Source organism: Labeo rohita, chromosome 9 (assembly GCF_022985175.1).
Source record: "Labeo rohita strain BAU-BD-2019 chromosome 9, IGBB_LRoh.1.0, whole genome shotgun sequence".
Taxonomy (NCBI): domain Eukaryota; kingdom Metazoa; phylum Chordata; class Actinopteri; order Cypriniformes; family Cyprinidae; genus Labeo; species Labeo rohita.
Window position 1 is genome coordinate 25,017,643 of NC_066877.1, and position 19,524 is coordinate 25,037,166.

Consider the following 19,524-nt stretch of genomic DNA (forward strand, 5'->3'; position numbering starts at 1 on the left):
TTCTAATAACAATAAATTGACTGGATGAAAATGTTACATTAGCACCTTTAAGATGTATTTGTATATGTGAAAAAAAAAAAACAGGAAGTGCTTCTGGACCAGAGTTCATCTAGCGAAATGGTCTATAAACAACAACAATAATAAACGTAATAATAATAAAGACAAAACAAAAAAACTATTATTAAGATTACATAATTTACTAAATTATCTGCCATTAATAACATTTTTACAGTTAAATTTAAATAACTAACTGCTAACTGTAAAACAGTAAAGTTATAATATCTGTACCACAGCTATTACTTCATAAGGATTGTTTGACAAACACTTTATAAAAATTGCTTGGGATTTCCATGTCAGGTATCATGTTAGATTGTTCAAATTCATTCATTCCTAGAAGTGAAAACCAAGTGATACAAAGGAGAAAAAAAAAATGTTTATTTGGCAACATACTTTGAAGTTTTTCTTCTAAAAGCCAGTGGAAAACTACAATACAAATTGCAGTCTAGGTTAGGTGACATTTGTATAAAAGAGCAGTTTTAAATTACTGGTGAAACCGCAGCTCCGAGTTCAGAGTGCTAAACAAACACTGAATAAAACGTGTCTTACGTTCAGTCTGAAAATGCAGCGAAGCGCTTTTAGTTACAGTGCTCGTTGGCACATTTTCACACAGAATACATTCTTCTCATAAGACAGTGGTGGAAATGTAACAAGTCCTACAAAAATATTTTAATAAAACACAAAAGCATAAAGGCAGATAAGTTCACAGAGGTTAGCAACGTGCAGTTAGGCATGAGGACTTCCTGTAAAGATATTTATGAACCACCAGGTGGCACTATTAGTCCATGTTTCAGCACACCGTCCTCAATACCAATGTGCTTTTCAGTTTTCAACCACAGTACATCTCCAAAAACATTTCTTGCTCTCTATGCATTGATGGTCTCAACAGGTGTTGAAATAAAATGGTTAGATTTTAAAAAAACCTAACACAAGAATACTTAAAAGGCGTGCAATACAAAATATGAAGAGAGAACTTTGCCTACTAAAGAGGATTTCTACTTAAAACTGTCAGGGAGAGATAAATTACAGAGCAATAAAGTTAGTGTTGGGCGCATGTTGGCCAACTACATTTTACGAAGTCCTAAAGTGCCACAGCCGTCAACCAGTAGCCATATAGTGGTCGTCTTTCGTTAAAAAGTATGCATACCATTCAATCTTAGTCTAGCTATTTGAAATGAACTAAGGGAATGAAAGATTGTGATGAAGGCTTACCTTGACCAGTACAAAACCTTACTAATCAAGTTTTGATTTGAATAAAGAATAAGGGCTCTGATGGAGTTTCCCACAGAGTTGCAAGTAGATTTGGTGGGGGAAAGTCCAAACGTAGTTCAAAGTAAACAGCATCGCTCTTTGAAGCTCTTCTTATTCTTCTTATTTTTTCCCTTCCCGTTTTTGTCCTTATTTTCTGACATCTTTTTAGCACGGACTTCCCTCATTAGATCAAAAAACACCTTTGGAAACAAAAGGTTCATTATTACTCAGTAAGATTATTCAAATGAATGAATACAGACAAAAATGAGCAGTGCAAAAAATTAAAATGAAAATCATTCAAAATTACTAATCAGAATTAAAGATAAACAGACTATTCTTTTTTTGTTGTTGTTGTTGTTGTTGTTTTCAGTCATTGCAATGCCTTCTTTCTGATCCCAACATTAGTAAAGAGTGGATCAGCTTTATCTTTAATGAAGTTTCAGACCACGTCAGTAAGAACTTGGTCCTTTGTTTACTTCATTTTACCACGGATTCGTTAAACAAGGCATGTTTTGACAGGTTTTTTAGAAAGATCGAAAATAAAAGACGATGCTGTGCCGACTATATTGGATCCGACAGTAATGTCGCAACACAAGTGCGAGTAACTGTTTTTGTTGATTTTATTTGATTTCATCATTTGATATGCATTTATGCATTTTTAACTTAAAACACATCAGCGTGCATCTGTCAAACATGCACAGCTGTTAACTAATAATAGCAGTGGGTATTTACTTTTGAGTCTACAATCTGTCATGCATAATCAAACAGAGCGTTCTAATGAGGAGGGTCGAAACGAGACAGAAAATAGCCTATTACTTCTGAATTATGATTTTTTTTATGTTAAAATCTTGATAACATTGTAAGTGGACCTCAGAGAACAGTACAAAATAATAATAATAAAAAAAAAAAAAAAAAAGAGAGTTCATGACCCCTTTAATGCACATTTTGCTCTATGTTTGCTGAAAAGCCACTATTCCTGTAATTTTATGGTACTAGAATACAAATACTTCCATCAGAAACTGCATTACACAGAAAATATTTCTAAATTGGATTCCGCTACATGTAATAATCCAGACTGATTCTACAGTTGAGGCCAAAAGTTTACATACACCTTGCAGAATCTGCAAAATGTTAATTATTTTACCAAAACAAGAGGCATCATACAAAATGCATGTTATTTCATATTTAGTACTGACCTGAATAAGATATTTCACATAAAAGATGTTTACATATAGTCCACAAGAGAAAATAGTTGAATTTATAAAAATGACCCCGTTCAAAAGTTTACACACACTTTCTTAATACTGTGTTACCTGAACACTCAGATGTTTTTTTTGTTTGTTTTTTTAGTGATACTTGTTCATGAGTCCCTTGTTTGTTCTTCAGAAAATCCTTCAGGTCCTACAAATTCTTTGTTTGTTTTTTTTTCTTTAGCATTTCTGTGTATTTGAAGTCTTTCCAACAATGACTGTATGATTATAAGATCTTTTCACACTGAGGACAACTGAGGGACTCATATGCAACTATTACAGGAAGTGCAAAAGCTCACTGATGCTTCAGAAGGAAAAACAATGCATTCAGAGCTGGAAAACTTTTTAAATTTGAAGATCAGGATAAATTTAACTTATTTTGTTTTCCGGGAAACATCTAAGTATGTTCTGTAGCTTCTGAAGGACTAAATGAAAAAATATGATTTAGGCAAAATAAGAAAAATGTACACATCTTTATTCTGTTCAATAGTTTTCACCCCGGCCCTTAATGCATAGTTTTTCCTTTTGGAGCATCAGTGAGCATTTGAATCTTCTGTAATAGTTGCATATGAGTCCTTCAGTTGTCCTCAGTGTGAAAAAAAATGGACGTCAAAATCATACATTCATTGTTGGAAAGGGTTCAAATACACAAAAATGCTGAAAAACCAAATTTGTGGGACCTAAAAGACTTTTCTGAAGAACAGCAGGTAGTTTAACTGTTCAGGACAAACAAGGGACTCATAAGCAACTATCATTAAAGAAAAAAAAAAGGGATGTGGATAATTCAGGTAAGAATCAAGCATATGTAAACTTCAGAACTGGGTCATTTTTTTTTTTTTTTATAAACTCAGCTATTTTTTTCTCTTGTGGACTATATGTAAACGTCTTTAATTTGCAATATCTTATTCAGGTCAGTACTAAAAAAAATATATATATATATATATATATATATATATAGCGTGCATTTTGTATGATCCTTCTTATTTTGGTAAAATAATTAGCATTTTGCACATTCTGCAATGTGTATGTAAACTTTTGGTCTAAACTGTATCTATCTAGAAACTAAATAAAAAAAAAAACACAGGCACAAAATTACCTTGTCCACATTGGCCCTTGTCTTGGCAGAAGTCTCTACATACTGCACACCCCACTCTTCTGCTTTTCCCCTGGCCTCGTCCACAGAAACCTGTCTCCGATCCTCAAGGTCTGACTTGTTTCCAACCAAAAGCAATGGAATCTTATCCTCCTCAGCTTTAACCCGCAGGATCTGCTCCCTGTAAACACACGCAGACACATTTAATGTTGAGTGATCCAATTTTCCGCCTATACTAGGTCACAACGGGAGATCCAATTTTCCGATTGCACTAGCTTATGCTTAAAGTAGCTAGAATGGTGCAAGTCCACTGACCTGAATTCTGCTGTGGCTGTGAAAGACTCGTGCTCTGTTATGGAGAACACCAACAGGAAACCCTCTCCGCTACGGAAATAGTTGTCTCGGATGGCCGCGTAGTCTTCCTGCCCAGCTGTGTCCAAAATGTCAATCTGCACCTCTTCTCCATCCAACACCACTTTCTTCCTGTAGCTGTCGGCCTTTGTGGGTTCATAATCTTCAACAAACTGAGGGAGAGAAAATAGCAATAATAAGTGTTAAATAAACCAAGGCAATGCATCTTGAAGACTGGCTTATTTTTGACGCTTATGGAGTAAGTAAATCCTCCACCTGTTGACTTACCTCATCATACATAAACTGAAGGGTAAGAGCAGACTTTCCTACGCCTCCACTGCCCACCATAATGACCTTGTGCAGGGCGAGGGAGCTCTGACCCTTACTCTTATTGGCTGCCATATCTAATTGCCTTCTTCAGGTACACCACAAGACGCCCACAGACCAGCTGGCACCACCTGTGGAGAAAAAAAAACTATTATGGAGAGGCTGAACTATCAACACAAGCACATGTGTGCAGTTGAACTTTCATTTGGATCAAGGTTCTTAAAGGACTAGCTCACCAAAAATGAAAATTCTGTCATTATTACAGAATTGCCCTCATGTTGTTCCAAATTGTGCACATTCTTGCAGCTTCATAAAATTACAGCTGAACCACTGATGTCACCTGGACTATTTTAACGATGTCCTTGCTACCTTTATGACCTTTGAACGTGGCAATTACATTGCTGTCTATGCAGGGTCAGAAAGTTCTTGATTTTATACAAAAATCATACAGTAAAATAAATTGCATCCTGCTGGATCCAAACATTTTACTTTTTTTATCCAAGGCATTCATGAATTAACATATACATTTTAGCAGAGACATTCAATTGTAATGGTAGTCCATTTGGCATACGTCTTAATAAATTTACCCTATGTCACCATAAATAGACACAAATTATGCAAATTAAGACATTTATTGTTGTTACCCCCCCCCCAAAAAAAAAACACTGTTAGATAAAAATGGTTTATTGCTCAGCATTATTAAGGGGAAACTAATTATTTTGGAGGCTTCCTCTTGCCACTGACATATTACAAAAAAAACATATTACAAACCCCCCCCCCCACCACCACCACCACCATCATTTACTAGGGTGATCCATACCACAATAACCATAAAAGGAAGACAATTGCCAAGCATTCTTTAAATACAATACCATGATGTACTTGGGAAGCACATCGCAGAACAATATTTATCATGTCATATATAATGATATACTTCATTGTATCAGTATCACATGGAACTGTACATTCGTGTGGGTATTTTTATTTACATTATTTGCATACTCTTTTGGGAAAACACTCATCTGTGAAAGTAAAATCTTGTGGTAAAAATAAAAAATAAAAATCACTACCATACAATGATACCACACATACGACATCTCAAAAAAAGTACTAAACACATCAACAGCTTGCTTGTGAACATTGCATAGTGAAGCTTGCTAATTATGTTGAATTTATGAGTTTCAAATAAAAATTATTGTATATAATGCATAATGTGCACTAATTAGTGGAACTTCCAAATTATTTATTGAGGTGTTATTTGAGTACCATTTTATGTGGTGCATTTTCTTTGGCGAACCATAACTGATTAATGAGGATAATACTTCATTAGGCTTAATTAAGTCTGAAATCCAAACAGCTGGACTAATTCTGCATCTTGTTATGATTCATCCATATGAGAATAACGAGAAGACCACAAAACAACGTTCTAGCCTTCTTAAGCAGAGGAAAGGAGAACATGACCCACTGCTTCCAGCTATTGTTCCTGTTGGTCCCAAAAATGCCTCAATAGGAAACTGGGGCAGTGTGCAGGAAGACAAGAATCCGCTAACAAAGACTTGTTTAAAGATGTCAATTTAAGATGCTTTGTGGCCCTTAATTATACAGTTAGGACCCTATGATTTCCGCGAGGCGGAAAACACAAACTGAATTGTGGAATCCAATCATAAAATTTGGAATGTAATTACGGAATATCTTGGAATGTCAATGTTTGGATGAATTAATCAAAAGTAGGTCAGTACACTTAAATCACACAATCGATAAATTAAATGTTTTATGCCAAAAAAAAAAAAAATCTAATACACAAGACAACTTCTGCCATATAAAAGGTTTTTTAATAAAAAAAAAAAAAAAAAAAAAAAAACTTTTATATGGCTATTGTAAAATAAACTGTAATAGATTAAGTTTTTTTTACAGTCATGTTGGGTGTAGACAGTATGAAGAAAAAAAAAAAAAAAAAAAAAAAAAAAAAAACAAGGGATAATAAGGTAGTTGGTAAAACAATTTTTACCACGCTAAAACCCAGGGTATCATAATAGCAAGATCATTTTTGAAAGACATTGCTTAAATTCCTCACTGTTGCTGCATTTATTTATTCACAAATATAGTACAAACTAATAATGTGAAATATTATTACAAAAACTTATTTTAATTTGATTTTAATATATTTTAAAATGCTATTTATTCCTCATGGCAAAGCTGAATTTTCAGCAGCCACTACGTTTTTTTAGTGCCTTTTTGTTCAAGTAACATTTCTAATTATTATCAATGGTAAAAACAGTTCTGCTGATTAATATTTGAACATTATTTTTCCAGAAAGAACAAAGGAACAACATTTATTTAAATATATAAATGTTTTGTAACAATATAAATCTGCCACTTTTGATCACCTGAATGCAACCTTGCTAAAGTGTTCATTTCTTTCTTCAAAATTTTTTTTTTAATTAAATAAATAAATAACTGACCCCAAAATTTTGAATATAAGTACTTAATTAAAAAATAATAATAAAATAAATAAATAAATAAATAAGGTCAGTGGCTTTCTTTTTTTTTTTTTTTTTTTTTTTTTTTTTTTTGAAGATAGCGGCACCAAGAATATATGGCCCAAGTGGCAAAAGATTTCACTGGTAAAATCCAAATGTGTAACACAGTGAACAGCATCATCGCCATTACAGAAAATGCCAGTTAAACAGGGTTAAACAGGGGCTGAGCATACTACAATGATGGCAGATATGACCTACATATCCACGCTTCTTAAGTACGGAGGGATAGGGACCTGAAATATTAATGACGGCCCTCCTCCTCCCCTGGCTGGTGGAATTCATTAGGATTCCCTCAGTACTGTCCACATTCTGCTACACTCGTTCATCACCAAACCCCTGTGAGGAGGGCCTGTGGAGCTGCCGTGCCACTAAAAGCGATGAGCGCTCTTCAGTTGCCGGCGTGCCTCTCTACAGCTGAGGGAGAAGTGCAGAGATCAGCGATGACTCTATTCCCATGCAGCACAGATTCTCTCATTTTTAGATGTTTAAATGGATGCCAGTTTAGAAGAGTCACTGATTTCATGCACAAGAAAGGGTGATGCCCTCTGCTTGAGTGGAGTGGCAAGCTGACCTATTCAGCTTCACCCTCTCTGATTGCAGGCCTGCTGGGAACAATCATGGCACACGTCAGGAGCTCAGACAAAGATAAAGAAGAGGCCAGAGCAAAGCAGAGCAGGTGACAGTGCCAGCATTAGGTCATATGGCACACTTCATTCACTGATAAAGCATTTGGAGGATAACCAAGAAAACAGAATGTGCAAGCTACAGTTGAAGTCAAAAGTTCACATATACCTTGCAGAATCTGCTAAATGTTAATTTAACCAAAATAAAAAGGATCATACAAAAATGGTTTTTTTTTTTTTTTTTTTTTTTTTATTTAGTACTGACCTGAATAAGATATTTCACAAAAAAAGATGTTTACATAGTCCATAGGAGAAAATAATAGTTGAATTTATAAAAATGACCAGGTTCAAAAGTTTACATATGCTTGATTGTTTGTCCGGAACAGTTAAACTGCCCACTGTTTTTCAGAATAATCCTGTAAATCCCACAAATTCTTTGATTTGTCAGCATTTTTGTATATTTGAACCCTTTCCAACTGTATGATTTTGAGATCCATCTTTTCACACTGAGGACAACTGAGGGACTCATATGCAACTATTACAGAAGGTGCAAACGCTCACTGATGCTCCAGAAGGAAACACTATGCCTTAAGAGCTGGGGGTGTAAACTTTTGAACAAAATGAAGAGGTGTACATTTTTCTTATTTTGCCTAAATGTCTTTTTTTTTTCCCCCTTCTCATTTAGTACTGCCCTTCAGAAGCTACAGAAGACACTCACATGTTTCCCAGAAGACAAAATAAGTTACATTTATGCTGATCTTCAAATTCAAAAGGTTTTCACCACCCGGCCTTAATGCATCGTGTTTTGAGTGAGCGTTTGAACCTTCTGTAATAGTTGCATACGTGAACAGTATTAAGAATCAAGTGTATGCAAACTTTTGAATGGGGTTATTTTTTTTTTAATTCAACTATTATTTTCTCTTGTGGACTATATGTAAACGTCTTTTATGTGAAATATCTTATTCAGGTCAGTACTAAATAAAAAATAACATGCATTTTGTATGATCCCTTATATTTTGGTAAAATAACATTTTGCAGACTCTGCAAGGTGTATGTAAACTTTTGACTTTAACTGTACACCATCACCATTAGGCTTTAACTATTAAGAATGATTGGGATGTGACACACAAGAATAAAAACAAAGTTGTATGTAATACCTAGTACACTAGTAGTTTACACTTGAGTGAATAACATAATAGGCATACAGAAAGCTTTTATCTCATATTTTTTTTCCCCTTCTGTGTAGTTCCTTTTTTAAAGTTGTACAATCCCTTCTAAAAGGAAGTGACTGTTTCACTTAATTGTGTTTGCCACTTTAACGGTTGTTCCTGTAACTCAACTTTTGTTAGTGCTATCAACACTAAATCTTTGGTTAATTTCTCAGGTAACATACTTAATGATAAAATACAGTTTTGCTGCATTAAATATTAAACCCATATGAACTTAACTTAGATTTAACACTCCTGGTGGTATTCTCGTAAACACGTTAAAGACACAGAAGAGAAGAAATTGTTGAATAAAGTCGTTATTAGGGTTGTCAAACGGTACCTGGTTCGCTACTTTCGGTACAGAAATTTTAAAAACGTCCATTTCCTGCTCACATTTGAGAGCTGTTGAGCCGATTTTTAAACATCGCTGATCGGCCATAGTGTTCACATGCTCAACAGGCATGACTGTGATTGGCTACAATGATAAGCGCATCACGCTCCTCACCGAGCACTCACACATAAGCACAATGGGAGCGTTTGAAAGCCGCATCTGTCAGCAGATCCGTCTTTACGCAGATGAATTAGGGATTCGCTGACACACATGGCTTTCAAACGCTCAAACACTATGGCCAATCAGCGATGTTTAAAAATCGGCTCAACAGTGCTCAAATATGAGCGGGAAATGGATGTTTTTAAAATTTCAGTACCGAACCCGGTACCGTTTGACAACCCTAGTCGTTATTTTTGTTAACTTTTATTGCGCATAAAATTCTCGAAGATTTATAAAATTAAGGTGGAACATGGACTGTTTTAACAATGTCCGTACTACCTTTCTGGGCCTTGAACATGGTAGTTGTGTTGCTGTCTATGGCGGATCAGAAAGCTAAAAAAAAAATACCTTAATTTGTGTTCCGAAGATAAATGAAGGTCTTACAGGTTTGGAATGACATGAGGGTGAGTAATTAATGACAGAATTTTAATTTTTGGCTGAATTAAGCCTTTAGGTGTAAGTGTTATAGTACTAAAGGCAAACTGCATAAAGAATATTGCAAAATAAATATTTCAACAACTACAAATGAGTTTAAGTTATCAATCTGAAATGGATTCTATAAACACACACACACAAAGATCCAAATAGACACTCTGACACGCTGTGCGAGAGGAAATATCTGACCCACAGGAAACCAGATGACTTTTTTTTTTTTTTTTTTTGCTAAGATAGGCTTGTTTGGAACTTCCTGCCAGATTGATGGGAAAAACAGCAGGAAAAACTGGGCCAAAGCCTGACAGAACTCCAAACATCCCCTCTCTCCCCTTCCACGTCGTACACTTACTTCCCTGCATACTTTCCCTGTGCGCTCTCATACCCTCGAGACCAGTGCCAGCTGGGAACAGAGAGCAGAGATAAGCTCTCATCTGCAACAGAGACCTAAGCCTGGAGTACTGCAAAAGGAATGTAAAGCGAGGGAACAAATACAGTACAAATAAATACCATGAGCCAGTACAGGCAGGTTATAAGCATTGATTCTGCAACAGTGGGTAAACTAGAGGTCGACCGATTATCGGCCCTACCGATTATTGGCGCTGATATTAAGCATTTTCACGATTATCGGAATCGGTTATTTTCAAAACCGATTTGCCGATAAAAATAATTTATTTTTGAAATGCGCTCTTTGGCTCCGACGCAGCCTGTCAGAGCTCACCACTCTGTGCCCTAGAGCAGTCTCCGCCCACCGCGCATCAGATTTGTTGGAAGTCGCGAGTCCGACCAATCAACTCCAAGGCTGAAGGAAGTGAAGACACAGACAGAACGCGCTTGCTGGAGCTGCGTGCAGCGTGCGGCAGTAATCACTTGTCTCTCAAAGGTAAGTCAGCAGCAGAAGTTGATTGTGTTTTAGTAATTCACAATCCTTTACGGTGAAGTTGCAAAAACACCTCAATGTTATCTTGATTTCCCGGATGCGGAAAACACGGACGGAATCGCGGAATCCAGTCATATAAATGGAATGTACTGTATACTGTTAACACTAAATGCCACGGAATTTTTCAAAGTTTGGATGAGTCATCAAAGTTTGGATGAATTAATCAAAAGTAGGACCGTATACTAGAGGTCTGCATTCCCGCGGGACTCGACCAGATTTTTTGCGACGCGGGAATAAATTTACAAACAAAACGCGGTAGCGGTCGGTAACTCTGGTGTAATTTGGACGGGAGCAGGCGGTGTAATAATCTCCTTTTCCCGACGTCCTTTCTGAACAGCATGTCTGTCCTTTAGTCTTTGGCTTTACTCATTCTTATAGAGCACCTGTACGGCCTGCGCTCATGACTGTTATGCACGCATGGACTGCGGCGCATTTTATTGGCAAGGTCTGTGCACGCAGGATTTGCATAACGGTCATCAGAGCGGGCTGTACAGACAGAGGATGGCACATGGCCGAGCAAAGTGTGGATGCGCTGTCCTTGAAGGACGTTCAGCTTGGACTAGAAAATGGTCAGTTTACTGTTAAGAAACCGACATCTATCATTTAGTCTATTACTACTTGTTGTTGTATTTATATATATTTTCCTTTGTGGGAGAGACGCTGAAATCGACGTCGGGACATTTTTTCGTTAAAAGTTATTTAATTTCGTCATGGCTATAAGCCAACGGATTTGTTCTTTTGCTTATAATTTTAAATGGCAAATGTAATTTTTGTTTTCAGCTTTTCCTAAGCTACTGTGTTGACAAAAAATGTGACATTTGTATTTTGACACATATCGGTTCAAAATATCGTTTATCGGTGCATGTGATCTGTAATAATCGGTATCGGCATCGGCCCTGAAAAACACATATCGGTCGACCCCTAGGGTAAACAAAATATATGTTTTATTTATTCTATACACATGTGAGAGGCAGAAAGCGTTCTCTTCAGATCTTTCCTGAAGCACAGCTCAAAATAAAACAGCTACACCAAAGGTATGATACATTTCAGTAAGTGCAATAGCAGTAAACTGCTATTAACTGCTATTTGAAATGTAAAACTATAATACACTAGCAAAAAAGACAATGACAGACCACTCTGACATAACTATTTACCTCTCATATATTCACGGGACTTTCTTGCCAAACTGCATCATAGGCCTATTTTTTTTAAACTTCATGTAACGCACATGCCCTTACAAAAGGGTGTGATTATGCTACTAGACCAACTCAAGGAAAATGTGATTCTTTTTCTGGTCCTAAAATATATGATGATTAATATATGAAATTAAAAAACTATTTTGATTAGGAAACACCTATAGAAATGTATGACCACCTTTTAAGCAAACACGCCTGAATTTTAGGAAATGCGTATTTATTTTATCTTTGCTTGTTTTTTTTAAACCATCAGCTTTCAGGTTTAGGATAGAATATAGTGTACAGTAGAAGGCACATTATTTTCAAATGTGATAGACCATTAAACTTTTAGCACCACTGACTGGACATTTCATTTCAGTCTAGGGCTGTCAAACGATTAATCGCAAATAATCACATCCAAAAGAAAAGTTTATGTTTACATGTGACCCTGGACCACAAAACCAGTCATAAGGGTCAATTTTTTAAAATTGAGATTTATACATCATCTGATAGCTGAATAAATATGGTTTCCATTGATGTATGGTTTGCTAGGACAATATTTTGCAGAATCTGAGGAATCATTTATTTAATCTTTACTTAACATCCTAATGATCTTCGGCAAAAAAAAACAAAAACATAATTTTGACACATATAATGTATTCTTTGCTACTGCTACAAATATACCCGTGCTACTTGTGACTGGTTTTGTGGTCCAGGGTCACATGTGTGTGCTGTGTATATTTATTATGTACATTAGTCAACATTTGAAGCAGATCAAAACCGTTCATCAAATTTGTTGTTCTTGTCTTAGGACAACTTTGATGAACTGTTGTGATCCACTTCAAATGTTGACTACTGTATTTGTAAATACACAAGGGTCAAAGATATTAAGATGTCCACGTCAAAAGAAATTTACAAAAATGATTTTATGTCCATAGAAAGCACATTAAACGCAAGTAGTGTCTATTTTTAAGGTTTCAAATAAGTTTTTGGAGAATAAAATGTCAAAATTTGGTTGAAATAAGATTACATTCTCATTCAGTGTAACAATATTTATGTAAAAATTCAAAAACATGCTTATTCTGACTTGTACATTAAAATATATTAAAGAATAAGGGAGCTTATTAAATTTTATTGTGTTTTAAATGAGTAAAAAATTCTTACTGACAAATGGGCAAAAAAAAAAAAAAAAAAAAAAAAAAAAAAGAATTACAACTAATTAGTATTTGGGGTGAAAATAATTCATCTTTTAATGTCATAAATTGACTTTTGTTGTAAATATGCCTGACAAGATTGTTACACTAAATGACATTTTAGTGGGTGTCTTCTGTAAATTAGGGGAAAATGTATTATATTTATTTTTTGTTTAGAAAAAACAAAAACAAAAATGCTATTAAATTAAATAAAAAAAAGTTAGTATTTTTTGGAAAAACAACAACATTTTAAAGCAGTGTTGTTTTTCCAAAAAACACTTTGTTTTTATGCTCAAACCCTTTTTTGTCTTTGACCCACACACATACATGCATATATTTTTAAAAATCGTTGTGTGCATGTATATGTATATATGTTTGCTGTCAGCTTCATGTCCATCTTTTTTTTTTTCAGATAAAACTGAATGTGCTTTTAAACCCACTCAGTGGACATTTCACATAGAAAGTGTCTAAATGTCGCCACAGCTTCACCAATGATCCTGGGTTGGTATACGGATACATATGTGTGGTATGTTTAAAGAAAGATTAAGTTTTAAATTTATTACATATTGCACAACTCATTTTCCTCTAAACAAGCCTGCCAAACCTAGATCTATACCTATTTATTACAGAAATAAAAAAAACCTTAGGATGAGCATCTTATTTTTGTTTTGAATGCAACCTACATCTCCCAAATGAGAAGCAGATGTCAACATATTTAGGGAAAAGCGTAATCTCTCTCTTTTAAAAAAATAAAAATAAAAAAAAATAATTAGTAACAGATAAAGCATGACAGAAAAGAGAACAGTTTTACAAGTCATGGCTTCCATCAATACCTGGACCTTTGGGTCTTCTTTTATAGTCTCTTTTTTGATTCTACAAACAAAATTACAGAACAACATTGCCAAATTTCTTGGCATTTAAGAGTATGAATAAAAGAGCACTTCAGGCTCCAAAAGCTTGTGTGGACAGTTATACTCTCCTGCAAGCATTCATCATGTTTAAAATAATGTTTCTTTTCAGAGGTACAGACTTTCCTCAAACAAGATTGCTGATACAAAATGCCAGATTTGATAAGTTACGAATTAACTACAAAAACATGCTTAGTGTGTGCAAAAAGCAAAGGATCTGTTGTCTGAGGAGCTTGTTTCTCCCTCACACTTAAGGTGAGCATCTCTGCTGAATACTAACCATCCAGAGCTGGGACACAGAGGCTTCATTCAGATATATAAAGGCCATGGTGATGAACTGGGACCGTACTGCCATGTTGTTATCCAAACCAGGCATGGAGAGATGTTAAGCTCTTCCAGTGGACAATCTCTTTACGCATAGCTGCTTAAAGAGTATTTATTATAACATGAATAAACAAGCAAAAGTAGCCAAGACATTCTCCATCTAATAAGCAGACAGAATGTTTTAAAAATGTGAACATTTTCCATCTTGCCCTATTTTCCCCCATATCAAATCATTGCCAACATACTGCTACTCCCTGCTCTGTGGGAAAGGAGGAATTGATTTCAACAGCGCTGCGAAAACATTCTCCAGAGCAAGTGAAATAAACCATCTCAAGTATCTCTCCATTTCACTTACAGGGAGGGAAAATAATCTGTTTAAGTGTTAGGCAGACACAAAGAATTTTTCATCCAAATAATTTACAGATAAAACCTTATGCAACCCATCTGCGAACAGGAATTTTAGAAATCTGTGACAATTGATTAATGAATGTTATACTTAGGGTATTGTTCATGAGCGAACACTGAAAGGCATCTGGTAGTAACTGAGATTATTAAGCTCTTTTCTAATTACGGGCAAAATGCATTACTGGTTGAACTCTAATTATAAGCAATAATATATAAAGTTGGCAAAAACTTCAATGCAGCTAATGAACGGAATAATCTACCCCACCAAACATCCCATAAAAGATGGACTTAACCTCACAGCGGTCTCCTCTGTGTTTATCTCAAAGCCTTTTAATCACATACCCACAGACACAGACTCTCAAGGGGTACGCAGGCCAAGAGAAACATCCCATGTGGGAGCATTTAGGAGCACAAAGTCAAAACCAAGAGACAAATTACTGAACTAACTTCTGGCTCCACATTCCCCATCGGTATGACTAGTTGGCTCTCTGCAAATTCAGATTACATAAGAATCATAAATTATAAAGTGAGCAATGACAGTAACATTAACAATGTCAGAACAATATGCCAGAATAATAAGAGTTTCTATAAGAAAGAGTGCTGTAGCAAATTAAAGGTCACCCAAAAAGTACATTTTGCCAAACAGAATTTGCTATCGTGTTGGGGCATGCAGCAAATCAGCACCTCTCACCTATGAGGAAGTGCACAGAACATACTAATGATGGTATGAGATGGTCTATAATAAAAAGCAGAACTTGCCCTTTATACATTTTTTTTCCACAAGGCCTGGCAAAAGAGAAACTAAGGGAAACTGTTGACATTCAACAAGTTGGCTAGGTTGATGTGCGTTTCTTCAAAAAGTTCCCTGATTGACCTCAGAGTGCTATGACTAGTGGAAAGCAGATTTTCAGAAAAAGCACAGTTCTAAAACATTAAAGTGTGAGTTTTACACGCGAATAAGAAATGTATAGTGCTACTGACAAAAATACATTGAAATGCACCGATGAATCACTGTTCAAAAGTTTGAGGTCAAGTTGTTTTTAAAATAGATGCTGTTCTTTTGAATCAATCACAGCTCCAAAAAATAATATACATTAAGCAGCATAACTGTTTTCAAATTTAATAATAAGAAGAAACGTTTCTTGAGTATCAAACCCACATATAATCATGCACATAACCAGCATAATATTTCACAATATTACTGTATTTTTAATCAAATAAATCCAGCCTTGATAAGCATAACTTATTTCATAAACATTAAACAAATCCCAGCCCTATGTGAGTGCAAACAGGGTATTTCAAGGCAATATTGTAATGAAACATAACCTACAGTTCAATATAATAAAATAAAAAGACAGACACAAAATCAATGATTCAACATTTCTGTCCATATTTTTCCAGTAATCAGACGAAATTCTACACCAACAGGGTCAACAGTTACACATCAACATGACATCTGCAAAATTTTATGACTGAGATATTGGGAATGTTTGCTCAGTCTTCTAGAATTAGGTTTAATCCTATTGAGTCGAAAACTTAATCCTATAATAAACTGAGCAGAGACACAGGACTTCACTGTTATAGCTGGATGTTTTGTTGAAAAACAATGAAAAAGCATCTGACCAGGTGATTACTAACAAAACAGTGAATATTCAGCATGAATGCTTATTATATAGCCATTCTCAAATTCTAAACTAGTCTTTGCCAACCTCTTTTGTCTTATGTCTCCAACAACCTCATCAGTGAGCCTCAAGCACTCCTTCATCCATACCAAAGCAGATACATATCTATATGAAATATCTATATTACAAGTGCCATTTTCACAACACCACCCTCTTTTTTTTTTTTTTTTAACTGTGACACTTGAGATTGTTTGAGACTCTTTTTGCAGTTTAGGGAGCAATCAGAAAAGTCCAAAACTACAAGCAAACATACAGTCATGCGTGTAGATTTTAATAAGATATGAGTACAGGAAACAAAAAGTCAAAATATCTGCAAATACTAATAAAACCTGCTCAAGTACCCAACAGCGTACACACAACCCTGGTTGGGAATCACTTAAAGAGCTTGCTAAAGTCAAACTAATAGACAGATTATGTCTGGAACGGAGTACGGTAAACTAATTAACCAGTACAAGCTTCAGACAGGTGAGTAGTATGTTGAACCCAGAGGCTTCCTTGTTTCCACGATAAACTAGCCAACTCAATTTCTAGCCACCTAAAAGATAAACAGAAACCTGTTGTGCAGGCCCCATCATCCACATTATTTCACTGCATTGTAATGCACAAAGACTTATACATAATCTTTTGATAATATGGTACTGTATATGTGACCCTGGACCACAAAACCAGTCATAAGGGTCAATTTTGGAATCAAAATATTGAGAAAAATCATCCAAATGAAGTTCTTAGCAATGCAAATTACTAATCAAAAATGAAGTTTTTATATATTTACAGTAGGAAATCTACTAAATATCTACATGGAACATGATTTTTACTTAACATCCTAAGGATTTTACGCATAAAAGAAAAATCTATAATTTTGACCCTTACAATGTGTTTTTGGCTATTGCTACAAATATACCAATGCTACTTATGACTGGTTTTGTGGTCCAGGGTCACATATATGTACATCACAGCTTTCCAGCTAAAAATCAAACTACAATCAATAATGGTATTAAAATGTAAAAGTTCAAAAACATGAACAGATACAACAGGGAGTTGATAGGGGTATTTCTACAATATTATATAAAACAATAATAATAATAATAATAATAATAATAATAATAATAAACTAACTGGGCCATGACTTTACAACTCCCATACTGAAAGTGATAAGGGCACAGTCACCACAGGCAATGAGGTTACACCCAAACACCCTAGAGGAAAAGAGGGTGAAAAAATGTGACAGCTCAGAATATGAAATAAAAACAAACCTATCCAAAGTACTGACATAACAGATTCTGCTCAAGATATGCCTACATGCAGGCCTGCTTTCAAGGTTATGCTGGATACAAGGACATCTAAATCCATATTTCAAAGTACTAAGGAGATACATAGTACATATTTACAACCATTTATCATGGTCAAACAAGCAAGTTGATTTGCTAAAGATGGATTGTAAAAGTCAAAAGATTTAATTTTCAACAGTTGAGATGCATGCATGCATAAAAAAGTGAGAGTGAGAAAGAGAAACGTACATAATGGCTTCATGTGCTCCATTTGTACCAGTATGTAATTTACTATTACACAATATTAGGTGAATATAGAAAGCAAGGCACAACAGTTCCTGAAGAATGAGTATAAAGTAAAATGGACACAACTCTTCCCAAACAAATGAAAGAAAAGTGACACATTTTACAAATACAGTACACTTTGGTGTCCCAAAAAATACCATTTATTATGCAAAACAAAGAACAAAAAAAAAACAAAAAAAAAAGGAAGTACAACCCCACAAACCATGCAATCATGCTACCTATTGTTTTCTTTATTTTATAGGAAATACAAGTTTATCACTAGCTACAAACTAATATTTGGTCCCAAACATCAAGCTCTGACTGATGACAGCTTCCTTTGGCATATTTTTAGAATAAATTAAGTTTTTGACAAAAACAGTTTTAGTGTGTTTAATGTATACGTGTATTTAGTGTTTAAAGTGCTCTTAGGCATATCCCAATTCTTGTACCAGGGTCTCTACAGAAACTGAACTGAAAATAAGGTCATATAGGCTAATATTTAATTAACCCAGTGAGGTTAATAAGCAATATTTCCAAGTATTAGCACCTAATTTCACTTAAAAAAAAAAAAAAAAGAAAAGAAAGAAAGAAAACAATTCAAGGTAAAGATGCTGTACGCTATTTAATAAAAAGGTCTAATATCTTTGATTCACACACGCTGTAAGCAGCACACCCACGTTGGGTCTATGAAAATAAACCTTCACAGCAATCCAACACGCGCAACATCCGCAAAAACGCCCGTCTCTCGTGATCAGCCATCAGCTGGGTCGAACTAACCCATACAGGGAAATAATTATAACGGTTGCACGTCTTATTCAGCTGACACTTCAGAGTAAAATATGCCCACAGAGACTTGTAATAACTGCCTGTCGACCAGTAACAAAAGCTCGAGCTGGAGTGTTTTTTTTTTTCTAAAATTAAAAAACAAAGCATGAATAAATAGATACACAAATAAAGACGCATTACCTCTCGGTGACTTTGTCCTCCACAGTCTCTTATGCTATCTTGCGGAACGCATTAATCGCCTGTTTCTAGTCATACACCCTGTAGTTTCTCTTAAGCTGTCGTTGCTGCCATATACCCCACCCTCAGGACATGCAAATGAACAGGATATGACCTCAGTACCCATAAAATCCGCCTTCTGGGTGGGGGATGAACAGGATATGATGTCATGAACTGATCGTACGGTATGCTGCTGGAGATGCCGGCCATAAATATTTTATGATGTAATATGTTTAAAGTGCACAGTATATGTTATGACTTTAAAGGAAAAATACTGCATTCAATTTTAATCATATTTACACAAGTTTGTAAACTTCAAGAATGATTTACCTTTGTGTTAACATTAAAACTACGACGTAACAAATAACAAAAACTGTTATACTGTATGTACTGTATGATGAGATTTTAAGTGCCACTTATTATTATTATTAATTATTAAAATTAATCTGAAAAATATTATTGTGTATTAAGTTGGCATTGTTAATTTACCCAATGTTAATGACAGAGATGGCTGAGATGGTAAATATTCCATAAGCTGAATGTAATTTAGTAAATGTGTATAAAGTACACAACCAGTCAAAAGTTTTTGAACAGTGAGATTTTAAATGTTTTTAAAGAAGTTTCTTCTGCTCACCCAGCCTGCATTTATTTGATCCAAAA

The 19,524-nt window shown here is 35.1% G+C and overlaps 1 protein-coding gene across 1 annotated transcript; it reads right to left on the minus strand.

Moving 5' to 3' along the window:
- Nucleotides 1–418: 418 nt before the first annotated feature.
- ralba (v-ral simian leukemia viral oncogene homolog Ba (ras related)) lies at nt 419–18,992 on the minus strand. Its single transcript, XM_051119348.1, has 5 exons — nt 18,829–18,992; nt 4,291–4,460; nt 3,967–4,175; nt 3,655–3,832; nt 419–1,508 (listed from the first exon to the last, which is right to left on the minus strand). The coding sequence occupies exons 2-5, from the start codon at nt 4,402–4,404 to the stop codon at nt 1,386–1,388; spliced, it is 624 nt and encodes a 207-aa protein (XP_050975305.1). The 5' UTR covers nt 4,405–4,460; nt 18,829–18,992; the 3' UTR covers nt 419–1,385.
- Nucleotides 18,993–19,524: the final 532 nt, after the last annotated feature.